Source organism: Helianthus annuus, chromosome 14, assembly GCF_002127325.2.
Source record: "Helianthus annuus cultivar XRQ/B chromosome 14, HanXRQr2.0-SUNRISE, whole genome shotgun sequence".
NCBI classification, from domain to species: domain Eukaryota; kingdom Viridiplantae; phylum Streptophyta; class Magnoliopsida; order Asterales; family Asteraceae; genus Helianthus; species Helianthus annuus.
The window spans coordinates 111,717,531-111,745,229 of record NC_035446.2 but is presented as its reverse complement, the minus strand read 5'-3'; the positions used below and the strand labels follow the sequence as shown (position 1 = coordinate 111,745,229).

The 27,699-nt window shown below is 37.0% G+C and overlaps 4 protein-coding genes and 1 non-coding gene across 6 annotated transcripts; 2 read left to right on the top strand and 3 right to left on the bottom strand.

The window, feature by feature from the left end:
* Positions 1 to 3,726: 3,726 nt before the first annotated feature.
* Positions 3,727 to 3,799, bottom strand: TRNAE-CUC. The gene has a single exon. It is a non-coding gene; the product is annotated as a tRNA-Glu (tRNA).
* Positions 3,800 to 3,843: 44 nt separating this feature from the next.
* Positions 3,844 to 7,438, top strand: LOC110909021 (protein CHAPERONE-LIKE PROTEIN OF POR1, chloroplastic). 2 transcript variants are annotated; one of them, XM_022154027.2, is made up of 5 exons: positions 3,844 to 3,986; positions 4,383 to 4,564; positions 4,660 to 4,766; positions 5,532 to 5,976; positions 7,106 to 7,438. In XM_022154027.2, the coding sequence occupies exons 2-5, from the start codon at positions 4,428 to 4,430 to the stop codon at positions 7,254 to 7,256; spliced, it is 840 nt and encodes a 279-aa protein (XP_022009719.1). In that variant the 5' UTR covers positions 3,844 to 3,986; positions 4,383 to 4,427; the 3' UTR covers positions 7,257 to 7,438. The 2 variants fall into 2 exon arrangements, with proteins under 2 accessions (XP_022009719.1, XP_022009720.1); XM_022154028.2 differs by having other exon boundaries at positions 3,847 to 3,986; positions 4,393 to 4,564.
* An 8,303-nt stretch (positions 7,439 to 15,741) lies between these two features.
* On the top strand, positions 15,742 to 18,096 carry LOC110909022 (fructose-bisphosphate aldolase 1, chloroplastic). Its single transcript, XM_022154029.2, has 6 exons — positions 15,742 to 16,088; positions 16,172 to 16,441; positions 16,526 to 16,635; positions 17,091 to 17,181; positions 17,255 to 17,524; positions 17,637 to 18,096. The coding sequence occupies exons 1-6, from the start codon at positions 15,915 to 15,917 to the stop codon at positions 17,913 to 17,915; spliced, it is 1,194 nt and encodes a 397-aa protein (XP_022009721.1). The 5' UTR covers positions 15,742 to 15,914; the 3' UTR covers positions 17,916 to 18,096.
* Positions 18,097 to 19,898: 1,802 nt separating this feature from the next.
* LOC110909023 (pentatricopeptide repeat-containing protein At5g44230) lies at positions 19,899 to 22,010 on the bottom strand. The gene has a single exon (XM_022154031.2). It carries the CDS (start codon positions 21,973 to 21,975, stop codon positions 19,930 to 19,932), a length of 2,046 nt encoding a protein of 681 aa, XP_022009723.1. The 5' UTR covers positions 21,976 to 22,010; the 3' UTR covers positions 19,899 to 19,929.
* Positions 22,011 to 23,206: 1,196 nt separating this feature from the next.
* LOC110909024 (probable serine protease EDA2) lies at positions 23,207 to 27,142 on the bottom strand. Its single transcript, XM_022154032.2, has 12 exons — positions 26,813 to 27,142; positions 26,594 to 26,719; positions 26,291 to 26,446; positions 25,840 to 26,022; positions 25,621 to 25,737; positions 25,431 to 25,484; positions 24,533 to 24,604; positions 24,240 to 24,445; positions 24,033 to 24,127; positions 23,812 to 23,886; positions 23,625 to 23,708; positions 23,207 to 23,531 (listed from the first exon to the last, which is right to left on the bottom strand). Exons 1-12 carry the CDS (start codon positions 26,990 to 26,992, stop codon positions 23,416 to 23,418), a joined length of 1,464 nt encoding a protein of 487 aa, XP_022009724.1. The 5' UTR covers positions 26,993 to 27,142; the 3' UTR covers positions 23,207 to 23,415.
* Positions 27,143 to 27,699: the final 557 nt, after the last annotated feature.

Below are 27,699 nucleotides of genomic sequence, written 5' to 3'. Positions count from 1 at the left end.
GATTTGTTGGAGAAGATGATGAGAAAGTGTGTGCTGATTGTGGAAGTACAAGATTTAGAGTGAAAACTTACAAGAATCGCGAGGAATCGAGAGAAAAGAGGCTGAGAGTGCACGGGTTTGAGGGAGCTGTCACATCAAGTGAACAGTTGATGTGACTGCTGAGTATTTATAGGGGGAGAGGTGAAAGGTGGTGCAAGGTTGATGGATCGGACGACTGTTCGATCGTATGGTCGTTCGATCGGAGGGCTTTCGTGAGTTGGTTTTTCGACTTTCGTTTCGTGCGTTGAGCGTTGCGTTGCGTTTAGGCGAGTGTCGAGTAAGCGATGATATAGTTTTAAACAATAGTTACACAAATAACATAACTAACACATAACAACATAAAAGTATGTAAACTTGCGTTTAGCGTTTGCGATTAGATAGCGTTGCGATAGAGTTGCGACTGCGTTTACGAATAACACCTTTAAACAAATATAAACATGCACAAGTAAAGCACTTAATAACACACACACATATAGAACAATCAAATAACTGCGATTCTAGTTGCGATGCGGTAGCGATGTAATAGCTTTAAGTAGATTAGCGTTTAATTGCATTTATCGCATTGTTACTTCACATATTACAAATCGTAGTACAAAATAGCGTAAACTAAAGTATCGATTATCGGGTCGGGGAGTACAAGCAGTAATTAAGTCAGAAATGACAGATCTGAACGTTGACTGTTCTTGACTTTGACGTTGACTTTGACTTGTACTTTGACTTCAAAAGTCGGGTTGTTACACAAAAACCCTTTTCTCCATTCCCTCGTAATGGTCCACTTCATTACGCCTCTCATTCCTGCATACCAAACACTACCTTAATCTTATAACATATTTCATACTGGGTACTTTGGGTTTCGATTTTTCCATCAGATTCAGGTTTTTCCAGTGGGTCTTTAACATAGATTAGTTGAATGATAGGTAGAGGCAACTACAAGTCGCAACTCCATATGAACTTCATTTAGGCATCATGATCATACTATTATGTGCAAATAGATTTAACACTGCTTATATGAAATTTTGTTAGTTGTTATTCATTAGCTTTTATCACTGACAATGATATATTATTTTCAAAACATTTCTATGTAATCATGAATGAATGTATTAGAAAGGGTAGATGCTGAAGAAATTACAACTTCTTAGGCATGATAATACCATGTGGCGAGAATCTTGTAAAACTGTCATAAGACAAAAATGATGTAGAAGATTACGGTTTTTAAAGAAATGTTTTGTGCGAACAAGGGGTATTTAAATCAGCGTTTATAAAAGAATAAAAAGTTGTTTTATAAAAGAAAGAGAAATGTTGTCCATTGTGATTAATTAAAACAAGGTATCAACCAGTGGCAGAACCAGAACGATTTAGTTGGGGGGTCATCATAAGCTTATATTCTATACTGGTTCAAATTAGGGGTTCTATCTCTAAGTTTGTTCTTCAAAAACTCAAAATTTGTAAATAAAAATTCATAACGTTCAGGCGACCGGAGGGTCAACGGACCCTCTTGACCCCCTCTGGTTTCGCCCCTGGTATCAACCGATTCGGTAGCACGCTTAAGGTATCAAAAGTCTGGGGTGTGACAACCTATACTTATGGTTCCTTGAGATTATCATCCTTGTCCTAAGTCTTCGTAAAATGACCATGTCCAATCCCATTGTCAGCGGTGGTTGTTGTGACAATTGGAATAAGGGTAGTAGTAGTTGGGGTGCTAGTAGTTATGGTGTCGCCCCCGGGTGGATAAACTCACCTTCTTCCTCATCTACATGTACATCTGGAAACCCGCGAATTTGTGTTCCATCTACCTATGCTTTAACATGTTCACTCGTTTTCACAATTAACTTCCTTATGACCTATGTTTTCGCCATGACAGCTATGGTGTAGGCCTTTGATATCAACTTCACCCCTGGTAGAATGATTTATATCAATCTTGTCTTGGCAAAGATGCTAGAGCATAATGCTCTACCCACTTAAAACCTACAGTGTCTAAATTTTTTGTCTGAGGAATACTAATAACACAAATGGGTTTGTTCTCAAGCCCCAAAGAAAATTGTAAGCCCGTGGACTGACGACATAAATGACTATATGTAATGAAGCGAAACCCTTCATTTTGTCGACCCAGGTCTGTAGTTGGGCTAAAATCGTCCATTGACCCATTAAACAAATTATCAATAAAATTATTCCTTCTAGAAGTAGGTGACGGGACACCATTTCAAGGCTTAATTGCATCAACTTCAACCAAAAAAATCTGAAATTGATTCCTTAGCCAATGACCCAACGTGCTAAATTCGACTTTTCACCAAGTTCGTACAATGATGGCAAATTTGTAATTTGATCCACAATATAGTTTGTAGTAGCAACTTGTTGATTCATGGCAGGAAGGTATCTTCCCCATTCAACACACTTTTCAGGAAGTTAGGTCCCACCAACCACTAGATTAAAAGTCATACCCTAACTAGTTGATTGGAAGATCAAATGGCAAGAAGGAGGGTAAAGGGGCCTACTATACTCGTTTGATTCCATCATGGGTGCTAGATTTGAGCTTCCACAATGTGGGTGATCGACATCGATATCATCGGATCACCGTAGTTGATCGGAAGATCAAATGGCAAGAGGGAGAATGGGGGCACCATAGCATCTAGGCCAAGTCCGTAGAACCAGACCAATTTCTCGAACTTTCCAAGCGGACGCCTCTCACAATGTGCAAGGCCGATAGGGGAAAGTCTGTTTGTTTCCATGTGGAGCGGATGAAGACAAACACCCACATTGTGGGTGCTCTGACAAACTGTACATCCCATCACTAACCCATGGATAACTACTCATGGTTTGCCAAACTAGTTTACAATTCATAACTAAAGGTTTATGATTCTTTAAGGGTGTAAGGAGTGCTTGCCATTCTTACCACACTTGTCCCAACTTTTTTATCCCTCACATTAGTTTTTTTCTACTACTTGCCATAACTAAAGTGTAATTGATTAATTTAGGAAGGAACCCACCATTATCTCTCTCTCTCTCTCTCTCTCTCTCATACACACACACACTCACTTTGTGGCAAAGGTTTAACCCACACTGCCACTCTCTACCTTACCGTGACTTGCCACACCCCACAACATGGCATGCTTTCCATACTTCTCATGCCACACCTTGCCAAAACCATATTGTCGAACCCACTCCCTCCACCCTCACCTTATTAACATTCTCAATAGTTTCCCACCACAAAAACATTTTACTCCTTTATACTCCTTCCCATTTGGAAAATCTCATTTGGAATAAGCGGAAGATTGTGTCATTGTCCGATTTAACATTAACATTTTACACCTAAATATCATCTGACCGTGCACTTACAATGATTTGAATTCACGTTACTTTTCTGGTGGTATTTTCTGACGACTAATGGTGGTTCCCTTTCCATTGTCAATTAAACATTGGCATTTTCATCTAGCGATTGAAACGGACCTCTGATGATGAAATGGAAATATTCAAACAAGTTACAGTTGGGTGAGTTGTAGTAGCCCAGTTGCAACTTCTGAAAACAAAAGATCAAATATGTGATGTAAATATAACATGAAGAATACTCGTGTAACTAATTGGTTAAGTAATTTTAAATCATAAAATAAGTAAAAATAGAATATGATTAAATAGCAATGTAATTGAAAAGGAAAGATGATACACAAGAAAATTATTAAGCACTAAAAAAAGTTCCGTTGCCGGGACTTGAACCCGGGTCTCTCGGGTGAGAGCCGAGTATCCTAACCAACTAGACTACAACGGATTGATGTTTGTATCTCTCTTTAAAATAAAATCAACAGTTTTTATTTTAGGGTTCAGAAATCGGACAAAAAACCCTTGACTGCTTCGGTGCTGCTCCTAATCCATCTAATTTTTCATGGAAATCATGTATATCTTCTTCAACCTCTTTTAATCAAAATTACTGCGCAATTGAACTCTTCGTTCTTCAGGTAATTCGCCTTTTATATGTTGGTTGATTATGTCATGCTAGTGTGACCTTTATCCTATACCACATGCCCTGATATGTACTTTTGTATAAATTGATTTAGTTATATTTGAATTTTGACATTGCAACTGATACTCAACACCTGCGTTCTTTTTTCTTTGTTGATTCACCTTAAAAATTTCAACTTTATGATGTATTTTTGCATTATATTCTGTTGGGGTTTACTGGTGTAGTAGCCAATGTCTTGTTTGTACTGTACAACAACTAATAACTGCATTTGTGATAAGATTAGTTTAATACAGATTAGGTTAACTAAAATTACTGTGAAAGTTGTTTCTTTTCACTTAGGGAACTGTGATTTATGTTTTGGTGCTTTCGTATTTATGGCCAATCTTGGTAGTGTTTTGTAGGCTTGTGACCAAGTTTAGTTCAACGTATAAAGAAGATGAATCTGTCTGGATTGACTGGTAGCCCGGCAAAGTATTGCTTCCGTCTACATTCAAGAAGTCCGGCTGTACCTTGTAAGCGCGCGCCGGCTTTCCAAGATAAGGGTATACGTAGAAACTTCTTTTGTCTTGAAAGGTAGGTTTACTGATCACTCTTTATGACTTTGTATGTGGTAATGACATTTTTTGAAACTATTTTTCTTATGTTATATTAATTGATTATCTTAATAGACGGAATAATTTGGCTGGTTCAACAAGTAGATGTATCACAAAGAGATCATTTTTGATGAAATGTGCCATGGATGCTTCATTCGGTGATGCTAGAGATGAATCATCTGGTAACTTTTTAGTTCTATATTGTATGATACAATGGTCATAACTCATAAGTCATAACATGTGTGTGGCATTCTTCACTGAAAAACAATATCTTTGACGTGGACTAGGTTTATAAATTATGAACTGTCACAATCTATAGTTTTGCACGTTTCTTTCAGGGTTTTTGATTTGTGTTTTGGAACCGATATGTGATCAGATGATTATTTATTCATACTAACTGCAACAAAACTGATTATCTAAGGGTACGCTCAAGTTGCTTATTTACACCTAGTTTTTACCAAATTTGAGGGACTTTTTACTCTCATTTCACAAAATGTTTTCTCGTTTTTAACTTCAAATGCATCCTTTGTGGTCATTTTATTAATTAATTTCTTAAAATATTAGAAATTTTTGATAATAACCTAGTTGAAGCCTGTGGACGTCGGTCGCCCACTAGGACCGAACCACGTAAAGTTCTTGTGTCATGTATCGTTTATTCTTTTCTGTTTACCACGTGATTATTGTGTGTTTGTGTTTCCGTTGCGATACCTAACATCTGATTATCTTATGAGTTATGATCCGCACACAATCTTTTGTAACCCATTTGATTATAATTGATTATCCGATTCTTATTCATTTCATATCGCTCGATCACTTCCAAAACACACATCCAAACACCCCTTTATCGTTTCCAAGATTACGCTTATTGTTTTATGTGAATTTCAGTTTATTCGATAGATTTAATGGAATCCAATCCCCACAACCGTTATGTTTTTGTCTAACCGCAGTCATCTTTCCACGAATCAACATAAAGGATCCATACAAAAGACTTGGTATCAGTAACGAAGCTTCTGAAGACGAAATCCAAAGTGCTAGAAACTTCTTAGTTCAAAAATACGCCGGTCACAAACCAAGCGTTGATGCAATTGAATCCGCACACGACAAAATAATAATGCAAAAGTTCTATGAACGGAAAAACCCCAAGATCAATGTGAAGAAAAAGATGAGGGAAGTAAGCCAGTCTCGTGTTGTCCAGGCTGTCACAAGCAGATTTAGAACCCCGGCTACTAACTTCATTATCAAAACATCCATCGCATTTGTGGTACTTGCAGCTCTTACGGTTCTCTTTCCAACTGAAGAAGGACCCACCCTTCAGGTTGCCATATCACTGTTTACCACAATATATTTCATACATGACCGGCTCAAGAGCAAACTCCGAGCTTTTCTTTACGGGTATGCTTCATACTTGCCATTTTTGTAACCGGTTCTGATATTTTAGCAATTCTTGGGTTATACTTCAAGAAGGGTTAATTGCATAAAAAAGTAACCAACTTTAGTCAAATGTCTATTTTTAGTAACAAACTTTGTTTACGCTAGAAAAAAAACATCAAAGTTTCAGAATTTTGATTTAAGGTGATCTGAGTATCTGACCCACATGGTAATGGGCCAAAATGATGATGACGTGGCAGCATAGTTGTTAATGGCGAACAAACGAAAAATAGCGATAAGGTACCTATATGCTACATAGCGAATAACGATAAATAGCGGGACTCTATTTTATAAATAGCGATACACTAGAAAAAAATGATCTTTTTTGTATGTATATTATATCAAAATACCCTGCTATATACGCTATTTTACATGTATATTTAACAAAAGCCTATAATCCAGCTATTTTATAGCTATATTTAATTGCTATTTATATTTAGAGTAAATTACTTTTTGAGTCCCTGTGTCTTAGTGATTTTAACCACTTGAGTCCAAAATCAAAAAGTTTAATGCCCTGAGTCCCTAACCGCTCATTTTATAATGTTTTGAGTCCAATTTTTAAAACTTGTATATTTGATTTTGGACTCAAATGGTTAAAACCACTAAAACACAGGGACTCAAAACGTTATAAAATGAGCGGTTAGGTAGGGACTTAGGGCGTAAACTTTTTGATTTTGGATTCAAGTGGTTAAAACCACTAAAACATAGGGACTCAAAAAGTAATTTACTCTTATATTTAAAAAAACCTGAAATCCCGCTATTTATGGCTACATACCCTGTAGCGACCTTCGACCGATACGCTATTCGCTCTAGCAACCATAGCAACCACTATTGACAACTATGTGTGGCAGCTGACAGGTTAGTAACTTTTGACCATGTTGACCTTTTATTTTCATGTGGCGGCTGAGTTGGTCTAAAAATTGGATACATTAGATAATTACCTCAAATCAATAGAAACTAGTAAAAGTTGGTTACACAACATTATTTAACCAAAGTTGGTTACTTTCTTAAGCATTTAGCCCTTCAAGAAACCAAAGTTCTGGAATTTAGTATAAAGAAGTTCATGCTAATGTTGATGCATTTTGACTTTCAGGGTTGGAACGTTTGCTGTGTCATGGCTGTTGGGAACGTTCTTGATGGTGTCGGTTATCCCACCAATACTCAAAGGGCCAAGGAGTTTAGAAGTGACAACATCGTTGGTAACTTATGTGCTTCTATGGGTTTCTTCTACTTATCTTAAATGACAGAATCAACTGTTTGTTTCAAGTGAATTCCAAAATTTTGTTCTTTAAGAAGATGGTAGAGGTCATTTTTTCGGTTAGTTTCTTGCCTTTAAGATGTTGTATCAAGGGGTTTCATGACATTACTACTGTGACTTATTGTTTAAACCTTTTGTGCTTATGATGATTTTATTCTCTCTTGATTTCGTTATGCCATTAAGTTTAAAGTGTCGAAATGATCTTCAGAAAAGTGGTGAGTTCATGTCAGTTCACCGCCAAAACTTCGTCATTATCACGTTAAACCACCTATTAATGTCACCATGACCGCTGCTGCCACCACCACCATTCATCTGAGTGATTCTAGTTTTGTTTGAAGAATAATGTTCGTTCGATGGTTGAGTTCATACTGTCTTGTGTTATGATTATCTTAGATTTAATCTTGATACATAAAAGTTGTAACTGCTTTCCAAAAATATTGCTAAAGTTGTAAAAGATGAAATCCATATTCTTTTGTGCATCTTAGAAATGGTTCGGATTGTGTTCAGATTTTACAATCTCTTAAATGAGTTTATTCAGTGAAACAATTTGTTTGTTGTCTATTTGGGATCGAATCTTATCTCATCAACAACACAAAAACAACGAATTGTATCTTGTTCTTCTACCGAATCAGAATACAAAGCTTTTGCTGATACTGTGACAGAGTTAACTTGGTTAAAGGACCTTCCTCGCGAACTTGGTGTTATTACAAAATCATCACCTACTCAGGGGCGGATCTATAGGGTGGCAAGGGAGTGCACGGGATACCCCTCAACTTTCTTGACGAAGTGCAAATTTATGTTTAATCTCCATTTTATATATCGAGGATACCCCTGAGCAAACATTAGGATACCCCTGAGTGTAGCTAAAGAAAAGATGAACTGAAATTATATATGGTCAACGGAAACAAAAATTTCCGGTCGCCGGAAGTCTGCAACGTCGGACGTTGTTAAAGAATGAAGATGATGAATAGTATTATATTAATATAATAATAGAAATATGGGATAATGAAATATTTAGTCAAACTTCATCAGAGCCCCTGACACACTCTCCTCTTTTCAATTAATATGCCATTTACTTTATTTGAATTACGGTATTTATTTTACTCTAACATTACCTTTTTTCTTTACAACTTAAAAGGCATTCTAAACATTTATCTTGTAGGATCGCGAGACGACCTAATGAGTCGATCAGAAGAGTGCTCAGACTGAATCAGAGGCGGAATTCATTGATCCAATCTTTGTTTAGCTTGATTTCACTATTAATTGTCTCTTGTATTGATTATAAAGCTGTTACAGACGCGGAGACACTTCGACGGAGCTTCGCCGTTGGAAACAAGACTACTAACTTACTGATTTCGCCCCAAACTGCCTATATATAGGCTTGGGGTTTCGCTCGAACATGCAAGTGCATTTCGAGCGAAATCAGACAAAACAATACGAGCGAAATCAGTCACTAACTCTATGAGCGAAATCAAGATTTATGGTGATTTCGCTCCAAATGACAAGAGGTCATTACGAGCGAAATCAACACTAAAACATGTTTTCTTGATTTTCGTGCACTGTACAAACAATCCTAACCTAAGACTCGAACGAAGATGTAGTCGACAGACAACTGCACCAACAGACTCCCCCTTGAATGTTGACGGAATCTTCAGTGAGAGTCTTCAACATGACGACTCTTCAATCTTGATCGGTCTTCTTCAGGAACTCTTCCTGGAATCATATACCCGGATCTTTCTCTGGTTCTAACTTTCGTCAGACTCCCCCTATCATCGAGCTGGGATCGCTGTCTGGAATTTGTTATCACCTTTGAAATCAAATCCTGGTTTTTTTCAGTTTAAGCTCTTCTCAGGTTCTGATGCATCTCCTGGCTTTCCGTAGCAACAGGATCAGAAACCTACACATCTCAAACACTCTATTACAAACAAACAATATTGTGATTCAACTTAATGAATCAACTAAACCTTTGAGAATCATTTTCATTTAAAATTGATCAAAAATTTGAAACATTCCAAATTCTGATTCAACTTAATGAATCATCTTAAACATTTCAAACCAATTAACCATACCATCTGTTCATCATGTTTAGCCTTTGAGATTTTGTATATCAGCTTTCCAACATCAGTTGTCGAAAATCTTTTTGGATTTTTCAAAATATGAAACATAAATGCAATAACAGAAATTAAATGCAGAGATGAAATATGTACAAACAATATTTTTGTGAGTTTGCGAAAGAGGATCATATCAGGTTTTAGACACATCACAAGCACTGTTAAGCTTTTAATCGTTTTAAGTTCTAAACGATTCACGTAGATTGACGATATTGTTGTCCACTTAAACTCAATCTAAAAACTTTCGAAATGCTTTCCGATACGCTTAGGTATATTAATTTTGCACTAAATTCTTATGAACCCCACGATCTCAGCATATCCCCTCATCATGCAATACACAGACTCAAGTAATGCCTTTAAACTTTGATCAACTGTGATTTATGCAAAAATAAAGCAGAATGTTTAAACATTAACAATCAGGTCGATACTTCACGCAGAGAAAGTCCAATGTTTAAACAAAATAAGAAAATAAAAATAAGTTGAAATTGTTTAGGCTTTAACCACCAGGTCGATACTTCCGTATACGCAGAGGTGATCCAAAGCTTAAACGAAACACCAAAAAAATAAAGCAGAACGTTTCGGCACTAACATCCAGCTCGATACTCACGTATACGCAGAGGATGTCCAATGCTTAAACAAAATAAAGAAATAAAACAAGTTTAAATCTTTGCAAAATGAAATGCACAATCACAGTGTCATTTTTAGTGAAGTTGTGAAAGCTCACAAACTTAACCAGTTTTTATGCTTTTGGCATTCAGCAATTACTGAGCAGGCATACAATCAAGAAGGACAAAACTAAGTACTATGCTTTTGATCATGTTTTCCACTAGAACTAGGCTTTTTTTCTTTATGTTTGTATCGTTATTGCAAATCTACTAGTCTAGCTGAGTCTATCGTCACATCTTTAGTGAGACCGTTTATCACTTTTAGACTTTACATTTCTTTAGCATGCTGTGATAGTCCACTGATTTTCTATCATTTCCTCTTGTTTCAGCAAAACTCATTTTTAAAATTTTCAATGTGTTTTACATTTTCAAATTTTCTATTTTTTTAAAAATTTTTACTCCCCCTAAAATCAAAATATGTTTCAATTTTGATTTTCTGGGAAAATTTGAAGCAAACTGTACAAACTTGACAACTTGATGAGAATCACTTTAATTCTCCATCCACCTGACATAAACAATCAGAACTCCCCCTCACAACAAACTATTTTCCCATTATGATTTCAAAACACTTAAGTTTGTTTTAATCAAAATGGGTTTTCCGGAAAAATTAGTTTGTTTACCAATCATTTGTAGGTTCGGGGTCACTTCATCACATTGTTTTCTTCATACACATGACAGATTTTACAATTTCAGTTTTAAATCTCAAACATCACTTGTAGAAAATCAAGTACAACTTAATGTCCCTGATTTACCACATGTAAGGCGAAAAATCACCAGAGTGAAATTTCTCAAGAAATGTGCCGATTCATGTTCCACGCTTACCAACCTGGGAACTCCGGCAAGTCAGGCTTTTCTATTTGAACAGATTCACCCAAGCCTGACGATCCTTGGACGATTTTGAATTCTTGTTCAACAATGGTGGAAAATTTGCATCATCCATTGTTAAACCCGAATTCTCCTTTTTTACCTCAACACCAGGCTCCTCTGGCTTTGACGAACCAGAATCATTGCCTGCACATGGCTTGTCTGACTTTGACCTGTCAGATTCATTGCCTGAAGGTGGCTTGTCTGACTTTGACACGTCAGATTCATCGCCGACCATTTTCTTCTTCTTCTTTTCTTCTTTCGTCCTCAGATTCGTATCCGATGAATTCGTCTTGCTTGACTTTGCAATCGAGGGAGTTGATTCATCAGAACTCTTATTCTTTCCAACAGATGAACCCGAGGACAATATCTTTTCCAGATACTCTCTCGCCTTCTTCCTCTTTTTTCGCAGTCTGTCTTTCTGCCCCTGTGAAAGTTTAACTTTCTTTTCTTGAATTGTCTGTTCTTGAACTTTAGGTTTTAGAACCTTCTGTTCATGGGGCTTGACATTGACTGAAATCTTTGCCAATTTCTGAGAATTAGCCCTCAATCTTTCATTTGATCTCCTTGGGCAATCTCTAGCAATGTAACCTTTGATTTGGCAGTTATAGCATCTTCTCGTCTTATATCTCAAATTCTGGCAGTTAACAGCAATGTGTCCTTTCACTCCACAAGAGTAACACATTCTGTTATCGTACCATTCACCACTTTCACACCAGATGCTCAGATCATAGCATTGTTTGGCTTGGTGATATTCCTTCCTCATGTTTGCTGGATTTGGCTTTTGAGCACTGTGGTCCGACCTGCACCACTTATTGCCAACAATTTTAGAGTTTTCATTTTTTACTTTTTGTAATTTTTGTTTTTGATTGGATGATCGATCTGATGAGCTGTTATTCTCTTTTTTAACATTTTCAAATTTTTACCTTTTTGTTTTTGTTTTACAATCTTCTTAACAGGTTTCTGTGTTGAACATTCACCTGTTTCAGTTGATTGCAAAACAATTTTCTGAAACTTTTCTTTTAATTTCAAAAACAAATTTTGTTTTTTAATTTTTTCATTTTCATCATCAGATTTCTCATCACAATCTTCAACTTTGACATTGTCAAAGTTTGTGACATTTTCACTTATTGGAACTGAATTGATCGGGTTTTGGACATGGAATATTCAAAATATCTGATGAAGTCACAAAACCTTTCAATTTCTTTTCAAGTTCATTAATCATGTTTCTTGAATTTTCAGCTTCATTTTCAAGCTGAGATATTCTTTCAAGATGAGACTTGATTGATTTTTCATTCTCAATCTTAATGTTTTCAAGAACAGATTTTTCATTTTCCAAAACTTTTAACTGTTCTTGAAATTTTGTTTCATTTGCTTTCAGATTCTTGTTTTCCAGTTTTATCCAGAAATCTTCATTTTCTGAAGATTTCTTTTTTGCTTTCAAAGTCTTTTTCTTTCAAAGTTTTATTTTCTGATGTTAAACTGTTTAAGTCATTTAACAGTTTAACATTCTCAGACTTCAACTTTTCACAGTTTCCCTGTAAATCCAGAATCTGCTTTACATCAGTTTGCTTCTCATCTTTCAACTTCTTGACTTCCGATGTCAAACTTTCCGCATCCTTCAAGAGTTTGTCATTGTCAGTCTTAAAGTTGTCACATTTGGAGCACACTGATTCAGAATTTGAAGATTCATTCTTCACAGATTCTTCATTCTTTGCAATTTCCTTTGTCTCTGTTTTGTATGTTCATGCACCAAAGATTTTAACGAAATCAAGAGGATTTCCATTTTCGTCAATTCAAAAACCCCTCTTCATATCGTATTTCAAATTTCTTTTTGCTGCACAACAAATATTGATTCTTTTGTTTATTTCATCTATCACATCTAAATTCAAATCATCTAAATTCATTTTTATTTTATCCATCAAATCTCTCTTCTTTTTATAAATTTCATAACTGTGATTTTTAAGTTTACTGATGAATTTACTCAAAGATAATTTTGAAAAACTAGCATTTTCTCTCAGATTTTTCAAAAAATCATCCCATTCAGCTGGTAATCCATTAGCAAACTTTGATACCATTTCAGCTTATGAGATTACTATCTGATTTTCTTTCAAATAGTCAATCAAACGATCAAATCGCTTCTACAAATCATCCAATTTTTCATCTTTCTTACACAGAAAACATTCAAACCGGATACTCCAAACATTCTTGGGCAAACCTTGATAATGACTACTGAAATATCCTCGATACCAACCATTTATTCTTTCAAGATCATTGTTTTCTTTTTCATCAAAGACCGTTTCCATCTTTTAAACTGTCCCGACAATTCTTACACAAATAATGTTTCGAGCGAAATTAGAGTTTTCAAGTGGAAAACACTTTGGAGCGAAATAATCCTGATCACTTGGAGCGAAATCTGATATTTGTACAAGAGCGAAATCAGATTTTGCTACTTGGAGCGAAATCACTGACAATTGTCCCTTAAGCGAAATTAGATGGTAATCTCGAGCGGAATCAAGATTTAACCCTCGAGCGAAATCAGAATCTTAATTTCGGGCGAAATCAGAAATTTAACCCTTTGAGCGAAATCCCCAGATTAACAATCTGGAGTGAAATCACACTGCACTTTGGAGCGAAATTAGCAAATTTTGGTTGCTTGGAGCGAAATTAAGTCTGAATTACGAGCGAAATCAGACAATTCCACTTCGAGCGAAATCAGCTCGGATGTCTATTTTGTCAATTTTTAGGTCGAATTTAGGTGTGTAACTTTCCAGGGTTTGTCAATGTTTAATTTTACACAATATGTCAAAAATTTGGCTGATTTTAACCGTGAAAACTTAAAAATCTGAGAAAAGAATGTGTAGAAATCAGAATTTTCCAGCGAAAACGAGCTAAACGGTAAGAACTCTTCCTCCTGAGCTTTGATACCACTTGTAGGATCGCTAGACGACCTAATGAGTCGATCAGAAGAGTGCTCAGATTGAATCAGAGGCGGAATTCATTGATTCAGTCTTTGTTTAGCTTGATTTCACTATTAATTGTCTCTTGTATTGATTATAAAGCTGTTACAGACGCGGAGACACTTCGACGGAGCTTCGCCGTCGGAAAGAAGACTACTAACTTACTGATTTCACCCCAAACTGCCTATATATAGGCTTGGGGTTTCGCTCGAACATGCAAGTGCATTTCGAGCGAAATCAGACAAAACAATACGAGCGAAATCAGACAAAACAATACGAGCGAAATCAGTCACAAACTCTATGAGCGAAATCAAGATTTATGGTGATTTCGCTCCAATTGACAAGAGGTCATTACGAGCGAAATCAACACTAAAACATGTTTTCTTGATTTTCGTGCACTGTACAAACAATCCTAACCTAAGACTCAAACGAAGATGTAGTTGACAGACAACTGCACCAACATTTATTTTACTTTGTTTATTGCTCACTTTATAGTTTCCACATACTTTACTTAATTTGTCCCATAGAGACTTGATTGTAGCGTTTTTTCCAATGAGGAATGGTCATGTCTTTTGGTGTAAACCTCAGGGACGTAAATTGACATTTACTCTTGGTTCTTTTTTTAAACAACAAAAAGGTAAAAATTGAAAATAGAAGAAACATTAAAAGATCTTTTTTATATAAAAGGTACAAGTGAAAATACTACAAGGAAAAAACATCAAAATAGTTCATTTTATATATATTATTTAATAGGTTATCTTTTTTGTTTAAATGAAAAGAAATATTTTATAAACATGTTTAAAAATATGAATGTTTTATCTCTACGATTCTACGGATATAGAAATAACAAAGTTTTTAAACTTTAGTTATATGAAATTAAAGATAAAGATTTTGGAAAAGGATTAATTTTAAAGCCCAGGATTTCTATTTTTGAAAAGTCATATAAGACAACATACTTTAACAAATATTGAAGGAAGATGAGTTTTCGATACTTTTTGTTGTTGAAAATATTTTTATTGCAAAATAAATATTATTTATAAAACTTTTAAATAACATTTAAAGTTTGATTAACGCTTTCATGCATGTGATACCACCTATTTAACTTTTTTTTATTCAACTCGTGTATACACGGGTTTGTAACCTCGTAATATTATATACACACACACAAGCATAAGCCCCTGGGACTATCGAATTCTTAGGAATGACCCTAGGTAAAAGAAAATTTTTAAGACCGCCCATTTTTACTAACCACACCGAGCCCCTCAAATTTTCAAGGACGGATCTAGGTAAAAAAATTGGGATACCCCTAAATTTTTCTTCTAGTTCCGCCACTGCACCTACTTTTTGGTGTGATAATTTGGAGCTACTTATCTTTCAGCTAATCTAGTGTGTTTCATGCTCGTACGAAACATGTTGAAATAGATTTTCACTTTGTTCGTGAACAAGTGGCTCAAGGTGATTTAAATGTTAGGTTCATACCTAGGAGTGATCAAATCGCTTATCTATCCTTTAGTATGTAATCTTTATTCATCAATACAATTCATGTTTAATATACATCATCCATCTTGAAGGTCATTTACACAACCCAAACTGTATTTTACCTGATCTCATTGATTAGAGATTATTGACGGGTTTCGTCAGTTTTTCAATAATCGTCCTCAAATGATCACCAGAAAAAACAATAATTCATATAGACAAAAATAATGAAAAGAAACCGAAAGTAACATAAGCAAAAGTCCAGGGACTATTTATGAACTCACTCTAAACCACAAGTTCAATTAACGGCAAATATGAACTTCCTGAATGAAATCAAATTTGGTCCCTTCGTCACATATCATCTCTAAACAACTGCCCAATTCCCACTTCGATGTGAGCAACGTTATCAACCCACGTGTCAACCTCTCATTGGGCAACGCATCACAACCTCAAAAAGCATATCAGCAGTGACACTAGTAGATCAGTATATAACCAGTTAACCCAAACACACAATGAGTGGTGCTTAATGCAAAAGGATAGATAGAAGGCTAGTACATTCACACCAACCATGGCCTCAGCTTCTCTCTTCAAGCCATCTCCTGCTACCATTCTTGATAAGTCCGACTGGGTCAAGGGCCAGACCCTCCGCCAACCCGTCTCCCTCGTCCGCTTCAACTCCACCGCACCATCCGCACTCACTGTCCATGCAAGCTCATACGCTGATGAGCTCGTCAAAACCGCGGTTCGTGTTTTTATCCATCTTTATGCATTGTTTTATTACAAACATGTTAAGACCAATGACATGAAACATGTTTGTTTATGTAGAAAACTGTTGCGTCCCCGGGCCGAGGAATCCTGGCCATGGATGAGTCAAATGCTACATGCGGAAAGCGGTTAGCCTCTATCGGTTTGGAGAACACTGAGGCTAACCGTCAAGCTTACCGGACACTCCTGGTTAGTGCACCGGGTCTAGGAAACTACATCTCGGGTGCTATCTTGTTTGAGGAGACTTTGTACCAGTCAACCGTCGATGGTAAGAAGATTGTGGATATCCTTGTGGAACAGGGGATTGTTCCCGGAATCAAGGTCGACAAGGTAATGTGTCTAGACTCGACGTTAGTTATTGTACAACTGTAGTCTCTTTGACTGAGTGGCTAACTGAAGGTTTGTGTTTGATAGGGTCTTGTGCCGTTGGCTGGTTCGAATGATGAGTCTTGGTGCCAAGGTCTTGATGGACTTGCTTCACGGTCCGCTGCTTACTACCAGCAGGGGGCTCGTTTCGCCAAATGGTAAGTCCATATAGTTAGTTGCTTAACTCGCTAGCTTGTTTGGTTAATGATAGGCTGGTTAGTTAACGGGCCAATACGGGTTTAGGTCGAAATGGGTAACTTTATAGTGCGGGTCAAAACGGTTAAACGGGCCGGGTTGCTGTTGGACATTCTATGTATTATTTGAAGTTAAATATAATTACAAAACCAGATTTTTTCAATAATAAAATAGACTTTTGGAAAAAGTGATTAGTAGGTTGTATCATATATGTATTACAGTTTTGGATGTATACACTTTGTAGTTTGTACTACTTTCGACCCGTTCAACCTATTTGGCCCATTTCATATGGGTTGAGTTTTGTTTTCCTGGCCCGTTTACCCGAATGAAATAAAACACAACCCAAATCATCTGTTGAAAAACAAATGGGCAAAAATTGAAATCACAATCACTAAATTCAGTTTTATGGATCATGTAGGCGTACAGTCGTGAGCATTCCCAACGGTCCATCAGCACTTGCGGTCAAGGAAGCAGCTTGGGGTCTAGCTCGTTACGCTGCTATCTCTCAGGTAATAAACTGACTGATGAACAATGGTTTAATGTGGTTCAAGGTCTGAAATTTTGGTTTGGTGTGTTTTGTAGGACAACGGTCTGGTCCCGATTGTTGAGCCCGAGATCTTGCTTGATGGAGAGCACGGAATTGACAGGACCTTTGAGGTTGCACAAAAGGTGTGGGCTGAAGTGTTCTTTTACTTAGCCGAAAACAATGTGTTGTTTGAAGGTATCCTCCTGAAACCCAGCATGGTTACACCCGGAGCCGATTGCAAAGAACGGGCCACACCCGAAGAGGTTGCTGCTTACACTTTAAGCCTTCTTCAGAGAAGAATCCCACCTGCAGTTCCCGGAATCATGGCAAGTACCCCTAAACCATTAACTATTTACGGCTCGTTTATACTTGTACTAAAATCGACACGTTCCAACCCGAATTTGTTACCTAACTTGGCCATTTTAATTTGATATGCAGTTTTTGTCTGGTGGCCAATCTGAGGTGGAGGCTACACTCAACTTGAATGCAATGAACCAGAGCCCGAACCCATGGCACGTGTCCTTTTCGTACGCACGTGCTCTTCAGAACACTTGCCTCAAGACATGGGGAGGAAGGCCCGAGAATGTGAAGGCGGCTCAGGACGCTTTGCTCCTTAGGGCTAGTGCCAACTCACTTGCTCAGCTCGGGAAATACACTGGTGAGGGTGAGTCCGAGGAGGCTAAAAAGGGAATGTTTGTTAAGGGCTATGTCTACTAAGTTTAAGAAAAAGATGTTATGAATTTGTGTCGTCGTTAGCCCATGGAGACTGCTACTTTTGTTCATAGCATATCTACTATAAGTTTTTCATGCTATTGATGATAATGAGATGGAATCATGGATTCTTATATCTTGTAGTTTCAAGAGAAATCTATAAGACGCGTTTTCTTAGTTATGGTTATATTAAGTATGATATCGCGTCACCTAAGACACTAGAACACCAGAAAATGAGAATAATGCCAAGCTTTATTAAAAAAGGATGCACTATATGTTACAAAGAAGGTCGTATGCATCGTATGTCTTATTCTCATGATCATCATGATTGCATGCACTCAATAAGAAGATATATATACAGTTAATCGGCATCATGTATACGATTACATGTTATTGATGACTGGAGAACCTGTTGGATGCTTGACACTGAGAGAGCCATAAGCCTATCTGTTCTATCATCTTTTTAGACTTCAATAGACCCGTCAGCCTGTTTGATTAAAGGGGTGACCCGCCAACCTGTATGATCAAACGGGTCGACCCACCAACCCATTTAACCTGTTATGGACCATTCAGATTTTATAAATGAACTGAATGCAGAGCTTGCCTGATAAAACTGTCGAAAGGCAGCCAAGTCAAACAGCGCCTGCTTAGACGAAAGAAACTGTAGATTTTCGGTAGTCCAAGATTTAAAAGGAGAACTCTTTCCGTAATACCAATGCTCAAGGCTCATCACAGCAGCTCCAAACTTCTTAAGCCAAAACCTGTTATGTTATAAAAACATTGTGTAAAAAAATCACTCAAAGCCTATAAAAACATCACATCTATCTTAAAACTTGGTTAAAACTTGGCTATCAGGCAGTCTTCTTGGCTAACTTGACAACTTCTTCCTTCCATGCTAGCCCTCCTTTTCTAACCTTGATTTCTTGTGTTTTGGTGGTGAGTCGTGGTTCTTTGTTGAAATAGATAAGAGGATGAATTGGTATGGTTTGCAATGATTTTTTTTGTTTATTTTCTAGTTTCACGTTTCTTGCTACCCTCTTTTTCGAACCTTGTAAATTTTAAAAGAAAAATAGTAGTGCCAACATGCACATAATGTTGGTTTAGAGCTAACAGACTCAGTAACACCTCTCGATAACCAATGTGGCTACTCAATTTTAAGAGTGTGCGTGGGAGTGTGGTTTGCGGGAGATTGTTGGATTTTGACGTCTTCAAAACACAAATAATCACAAAAAGTGTTTGACTAACCATATGAAATAGTGCTAGTCTATGTTTTCTTCTTATAAGAAACCGCAATTTAAGTCTTAACTAAGAAGATAAGGACAAGCAATGACGAATTATATGAGAGTCATCGGTCATTATTCCATATATGTCTTGTTGAATATACTCACAATATATAGATATATTGTTGTGTATGTACGTATGCATATTATATTTTGGTTTATGATGAGGGTAAAGTGTTGAAAGTAATTATTCAATACACAAAGCAGAATATATATTTGGTTTAAAATTTCTAAGATAGTTTTTATGTTTTGAGTGAAAACAAATAATTTTCTAAAGTTGTCGGATTAAAGTTGTTTAAAGGGGAAGTTTGTTGTACCTATGGATGGTTTTAAAAGCTAAAGGACTTTATTGGAAATGTTTTAGGTACGTAAGCCGAATTTAATATTTTTTCGGGGTACGATGGTTTTCTTCCTTCAACATTTGGTGTGTTCTTCATGCATAATCAATCTCTAAGGTTTGTATCTTGGTTTTAATCTTAGAGCATTTTAGTATTTTGATCATGTAATTCATCACAACGTTGAATCGTCATTGTTTAGGAATAGTATTCTAAAAGAAGTTTTTGATGTATATATTTCTTTAAGAAAAGAGTTGTATATAATATGAAACCATACAGGGGATGTGATGTACTTTTTTATATATTTGGTTCTGGTTTGTGTTAATAACTTAATATATACAATTAACTGAATTATTAAATTATTTTACGTAATATCAATTTGAACTTGTTATCCTCCTGAACCTATCACCAAAAGTTATTACAAGAACATACACCGTTACAAAAATGATGAAATCGCGTATTATCCCTAACAATAATCTCCCTACCACTAATCTTCGACGCTCCACACATAACCACATGACAATCTTCACATATTCTTACATTCTTCATGATCCTGATAATCCCACAATCAACCAACAAACCATACGCCAACGCTAGCTTTTCGCTATGCCCCAATAATATCCTCTTTTTCTCATCATCACTCACATCATACGGCACACAACTCAATACAGGGGTGTACCCGTCTAACATCAACTTATAAACAAGATCCTCCAACTCTCGCTTGATCTCAGAAGTCCTCGGATGATTCATATCGCCAGCAAAAAACTCGTGAATCACCCCTTTTTCCCCTTCTACCCAACTACTTGCAGGGTTCTTTTTAAGACCCTTTGATCTAAATAATGCTCGAATTCTTGAAACCTCGTTCCATTTTCGAGCAGATGCATATGTGTTTGAGAGTAGTATGTAGTTTCCTATAGCGTTTGGTTCGAGTTCAAACAAATGACTAGCAGCGATTTTAGCAATATCGGGGTTTCCATGTATTCGACAAGCACCAAGCAACGCTCCCCAAACACCAGCATGTGGTGCCATTGGCATGGTTTTGATGATATCATAGGCATCTTTAATGAGTCCAGCCCTTCCAAGAAGGTCAACTATGCATGTATAGTGGTCAACGGTCCGGGCTACACCATGTTCTTTCTCCATCGCTACGAAAAAGTTTTGACCTTGTTGTACCAAACCAGCATGGCAACAAGCACTAAGAACTCCCAAGAATGTAACTTTATTCGGTTTTATATCCGTTTTCAACATCTTTTCAAACAAGCTGATTGCTTCTTGTGCACAACCGTGCATTGCGAGTCCAAGAATCAACGAACTGTAGGAGTAAACATTCTTGTTCTTCATTTTATCAAACACGTTACGTGCTTCTTCAATGCAACCACATTTTGCGTACATGTTAATTAACGCAGACCCAATGACGATATTGTCCGTAGCTCCTAACCCCGCCCTGTCAGCAACATCTTGAACCCATTTTGCATACTTAGTAGCACCCAACTGAGCACAAGCGGAAATAACACTAGCTAATGTGACCTCATCCGTTTCAACCCGCGCCTCAAGCATTCTATCGAAACACTCCAAAGCCTCCCTCGGCTTACCATTTTGCGAAAACCCCATCACCATCGTCGTCCACGCCACCATATCTTTCACAGGCATTCCATCAAACAACTCACCCGCTTCTTCCATACTCCCCTGCCTCGCATACGCAACAATCAACGACGTCCACGAAATCGCATCTCTTTCAGGCATTTCATCAAACACCTTACGCGCACTACCCAACAACTCACATCTCACATACATATCAATCAAAGTATTACCCACATACAAATCAGACTCAAACCCACCAAACTTCACAACCTGCCCATGAATCTGCACACCCAACCCGCCCCCACCAACACCAACACACCCTTTCAACAACCCGGTAAACGTAAACGAAACCGGACCAATCCCGTGTCGTCTCATCAAACTATACATTCCCACAGACTCCATTAACGACCCTTGCATCACATACCCACGTATCAAAGCCGTAAACAGAAACGGGTTGGGTCGTTTCACATGTTGAAACAACCGAATCGGGTACGGGTCAACAGGGACATTGAATTTAGCAGTTAAAACGCGAATAAGTTTTGTAATTACGTAGCAGCATTGATCAAGGCCCTTACGGATGATGTGAGCGTGAATTTGTTTGGATTGGTTGAGGTTGTCGGAGGTGTCGAGTAAGGAGACTAGTTTTGATTCCAAGATTTTTGTTTGGTGGGAGTTTGAGATTGGATTTGAAGGGTTTAGGGTTTGTTGGGATTTTTGATTGTTGTATTGAAGAGGTTGAAGTTTGTGGGTTTTGGTGGGGGTTAATGTTCGAGAGATTGATGCCATTGTACTTGAGAACTCGAACAACGAACTTGATTTAGCGCTGGTATTTGCTTGTGTCAAATTCAGATTACCAAAATACCCTCCCATTTGAACTTTTTTTTTTTTTGAATGGCAAGGATTTAACCACTGTGAATTACATACACTTGTATAATCATTTGGTATCCCATTACATGCAGATTCACCACATATCTTTAAGAAGATCGGACCATCAGGAGCCCTGAATTCATCCAAGTATTCATAGTATTGTTGACCAAATTTACGAATAGGATACTTGAGAATGGCCCAATAGTTAAGGATTTCAGTCTATTGGGCCTAAGGAGTAGCTGAGTAAGCCCACTATGCCTAAAACTAGATTTAAGTTGGACTCTAGGTAGAACCGTAGAGGTGCACAAATTGAGTAGGGCCCCAAACCTAAACCGGTTTCAAACGGTTGGGGCCTCCACCAGTTCATAGTGGAACCGGTTTGGGGAGAAACCGGTTTGGTTTCGGCTTCAATTCGTGAGCCAGTTTGTACGCGCACGTTTTAAGTTTTTTTAAGACCCAAAAGACAAACTCATAAAATTCAACTTTTTATTAGTTTTTTTAACTAATTTTTATAGTTTTCGAAACAACAAAATAACGCAATTCTAAAAATTAAATATATTAATAATACATTTTTACTTCTTTATTTTGTGCTTATTCTTTGCCCAAACTATTGTATATGCGAATCGATACATCGTAAGTGAGTTCTTCGTCGGATAGGGGATCACCTAGCCCCTCTTGCGCCTCTTCATTGTGTATCTGTTCTGCAACTTCCGTCTCGTCTTCGAGACTTGTTTGGTGTTGTACACGATCCACTGCGTCCAAGTGATCCTTTAAACAAATGGACATCTCCAACGCCGGCGGAGTGAGTCATGTTTTTCGTATCGATAAAACCCTACCACTAAGAGAAATTGCAGATTCCGAAGCTACTGTAAAAGCTTGGGCAGTTGGTAAATCACGGGCCATAGCGGCTAGGATCAGAGATTGGGATTACTTTCCTTTCCAGCGAGCCAAGATATCGAATTATTCATATTCTTCAGTAGTCATACCATTAACAAAATCCAATCATTGATACCTCCCGAGCTCGCTGCTTGGGGTGCTACCCCTTTGTCGTTTAGCCTTCTCATTACAAACAGTATTATATAAGTTACACTTTGCACTAATTTTGACCCGTTCAACTTATTTGGCCCATAATAAGACGCATTTTCCTAATTATACAACATAATAGTTATATTAAGTATGATTCCACCTCACCTGAGACACGAATATCATATCTTTGTGTATGGGACGCAAGAAATTGAGAATAATGCCGAGCTTTACTTAAAAAGATGCAATTTATTCAATAACGAAGGTCGTATACATCATATGTCATCATCAGGATGCATGCTATGACTCAATAAGAAGATATAACATCATGAGTGACAGCAACTATAACAAATGTACAGAAATTGCTGCTCAGTTAATCAATCGGCATCATGTATACGGTTACATGTTTCTGAAGACTGGTTAACTTGAGCACCTGTTGGCTGCTTGACACTGAGAGAGCCATAAGTCTATCTGTTCTATCATCTTTTGTCTTACTTTGTTAACCGCATCAGGTGAGCTGCAGTTCCCAGAGTTTCCTGCAATATATGATTAAGAAATTTGGTCACAACTTGTTCAAAAAAAGATTTAATTGATGCAAACTATATTGTTTATGTCCAAAAAATACGGACCTTCAGGAACTAAAGGAGACTGTGGGCATCCTCTTAGATCAGTTCCGTGACCGCAATTATCACAAGTGATTAGATACGATGGCACTGCAGATTAAAAAAAAAAAAAACAAGTTTCGTGGTCGGAAAACGTAAAAGAAAAACAAAATGAAAAGTTAAATCAGCTAAAATATTAGCATTGGCGACTTACTACTTGGAGACGACACCTGCTTGGATGCATGTCGCCATGGATCTTGTGATCCATTTGTAAATACTATTTTTGATCCTGGATGTACATGTTGAAATATAAAATTATGACCAGTTTACCACTAATCAAATGTCCAAATTACCCTTTAAGGATGAGAACACATGAATCTTTAGACCAAATCATATCATTGATAGCTTCAGTTTGTAAAATTTAAGTGCTCATACCAGCAATGTCTGTGCCCCCATAGTACAGATTTGTAGCATCAACAACCGGATATACGCCCTCTCCAAACACATTTTTGCATAGATCCAAATGGTACCTGTCACAAATCACTATCAAATTACAACAAATGATAGACCCGTGGTGTGTGCTGTAACAATAAAAAGTCATGGAAATTATTTTAATAATACGAAAGACGGTAGTGTTCATGCCTTGTGTCAACTTTTGAAGAGCGAATGCTATCGTTTGCAGGTGCCACTTGGAAATATGCAACTTCTGTACAAACTTGGAACCACCATAACCGATCACCAGATGAGTCACTCAGGGTGGTTTTTTTTAGGCTTTCTTGGTTATATGTTTCAACTTCAGCACCAAAACTTCCAACGTAATATTCCTTTATGTAGTTCGCATAGGCATTCTGCATAAAAGGTCTTTTAGTTTTTTGATCAAAGATTATTAGAGAAAAATGAGTCTATGAAAGAAATTCAAAGAAACTTGGGATTACCACTAAATCATCTCCGGCTTTCTTAGCTGCTATCATGGGGGTGCAAAGTTTATCGGGATTCCCATATTGAAACTACCAAATTCACACATCATGTCAGCTAAAGCGGATTTAAATAAAAAAAAAATATTAGATTAAAAAGAACCCGACCAAACGGGTCAAACAAGTCAAAAGTCACCAAGAGTGTATTTAATACATAAAACCTCCTTAAATCATTTTATTCAATAAATTAGATTGGTATCGTAAATATATAACTTATGTAATTATATTAAATTATTTTAGAAACAATTTTTTTTTTCAAAAGGGCGTGATTTTGACCCATACAAAAATTACTCATTTTTCGGGTTTCGGGTTTTTGGCTGGGAAAAAGTGACCTAATAAACGAACCATTTAATGTTCGGATTGGTCGGGTTCGGGTTATTTCGGGTCGAGTTGTTTGTTTTCAGGTTTAGATGTACAATGAAAATAAATGATTTTTTTTTTTACAAAACATCACCAAAATTCATATTGCTACTAAAAAATATTAAAGTTCAAACGTTATTTGACAATATGATAAATGTTCAAAAGTCCCAAAAGTTAATGTTCCAAATACCAGAGACTCCAAACCAAAGCACGTCCATAAAAACAGGCAATAAATGTTCGGGTTTTTTTTTTCGTATTTCGGGTTGTTTGGGTTTTTGGTAGGAAAAAGCAACCCGATAACCAACCCATAGAAGCTTCAGGTTGTTCGGGCTCATATTTTTCGGGTATTCTCTACTTCGGGCTCGGGTGGCTTTGAATTCAGGTCGGGTTTCAGATTTTGGATAAAAATGGACAGCCCTACCTAGAATGTGAGCTATGGCCTATGGCAGAAACATATATATACCACTGAATGAACAAGATACACCAGAAACAAACTTACGGCTATGGCTGCAGCATCTGCCAGAAAATACAAGAAGTCTCCATCTATTTTTAGCTGAAAGGACATTTCATTAATTAAACATAACAGTGGCTCATCAACCTTAAAAAAATTATTCAACTACTCTCTCTGCGCCAAATATATGCAACATGTGACCGGCATATGGCTAAACTAAAATATTAGTTTTCTATACCTCGGTAGCATCAAATGTGGCTTTTAGTGCTTTAGGATTTGATGCAAGCTTTTCTTCAACAAGTTGAGTAACTTCCTGTAATACAGCTTTACATTCAGGTCCTGCAGACTCACCAACCTGCCGTAATCACAAATTTGAAGAAACATATATTAGAAAAATAAGAAACATACTGCCTAAAAATTAAAATAAATGCAATTAAGTTAAAACTTTTTGCTTCACCTGCTGATCAAATTCAGTGAAGTTGTAAACAGCAAGAACTACACCAGAACTTGCAAGACTGCCACATGTCAAATGAGGGAACTTCAAACGAAACCATGCACTGAGAGCTCCAGCATACGAAACACCAAAAACAAACCACGGATTCTCGACATTCGTTCTGTTGAGTTTCAAATTTAAGGATTCCTACATGATCATGGATATAATTAGGGACGATAAGATAATTTCCAACACAACCCGAAACACGGCATAAATACTCAAGTTTGGGTTGTCATATCTAATTCGTTTAGTAAACAGGTCGTGTGCAATTGTGCATGTTGACCCGTTTAATTGAATGTATCTTGTTTGGGTTAACCTGTTTGATCAACGGGTCAACCCACCAACCCATTTAACCTGTTATGGACCACTGGTCTTTCCTATCAGATTTTCTAAATTAACTGAATGCAGAGCTTGCCTGATAATACTGACGAAAAGCAGCCAAGTCAAACAGTGCCTGCTTCGATGAAAGAAACTGAAGATTTTTGGTAGTTAAAGATTTAAATGGAGAACTCTTTCCATAATACCGATGCTCGAGAGTCACCACAGCAGCTCTAAACTTCTTAGCCAAAACCTATTTTAATTTAAAACATTCTGTAAGAAAAAACTAACTCCAACTTTACACAAACATACACATTTTATAATCCTATATCACAAGAAACCTTAAAGGTTATAAAAACATCACATTTATCTTGAAATTTGGCAAATTAAGTGGACATACACTGATATAGTCATTCTGTATCCCACCACATGCAGATTCACCACATATCTTTAAAAAGATCGGACCATCAGGAACCCTGAATTCATCCAAGTATTCATAGTATCTTTGTCCAAATTTACGATGATCCTGTTAAAAAGTTCACAACTTTAGTATAAAAGATTGAACCCAAAAAAATAAATAAATAAATCACAAACAGAACTATGAGAATAGAATTCATACAAAAGGGGAAAAATGATCAAGAGTCTGATTGAACCAGAGTGCATCTGTGGTGAGATATTTACTGGTGCTATTGCTTTTGATCAGCATGTGTTCGAAAATTCTTGAAGTAGATAACCCTGTGCAAAAACCGAAGATTGAAATCATGAACAAAAGCCCAATTGGAACAACTGGTAGCGTCATTGTTAATCCGTTTCGAATCTGTGATTGTTGATTGAAGTTATAACTCTGTTTTTGTGAAATTGATAAACTTCGAAGCTTTTTGTCACTCTGAAGTCTGATATTGTTTCGTTTCTTCTCTTTTGACTTGGAAGTCAAATCATATCATCTGTCTGTTCAGGGTGGAAAATCCGGTTGGATACTTGGATCTCGGTCTTGCAAACTGACCCGTATTTTAACCCGAACCAATTACTTGAGTTTGGCCCAATAGTTAAGGATTTCAGATTTGTGGGTTGTGAGCCTAGGGATTAACTGACCAAGCCCACTATGCCTAAAACTAGCTTATAAGTAAAAATCTTTAAGGGAATGTATTTCTATTTGACAAGCCACACCCGGTGGTAGCCAAGAGGGTAGCACCCAACACGCGCCCGGGCACAGGAAGAGGGAAATGGGCATAACGTGACGTTTTTACGGCGCACTTTGCACTTCCTTCATTGTTTTTTGGGTGCGTATCGATTGACTGAGTTTCTAGATTGCAGAAGATTGTTTATGTTCTGGTAATATAAACAAAAACTTGTGTTTTTGTTAATATAAAAAAAAATCATATGTTTGATTCACCACAAACAACCTCCAACGAATTTCCAGATTTTGCATCCTTACGAGCTCTTGTTCCAGGTAATCTTTTAGGTGCAAGGCTAACCCCGATAGTACAACCTGCTTAGGCTGATGTA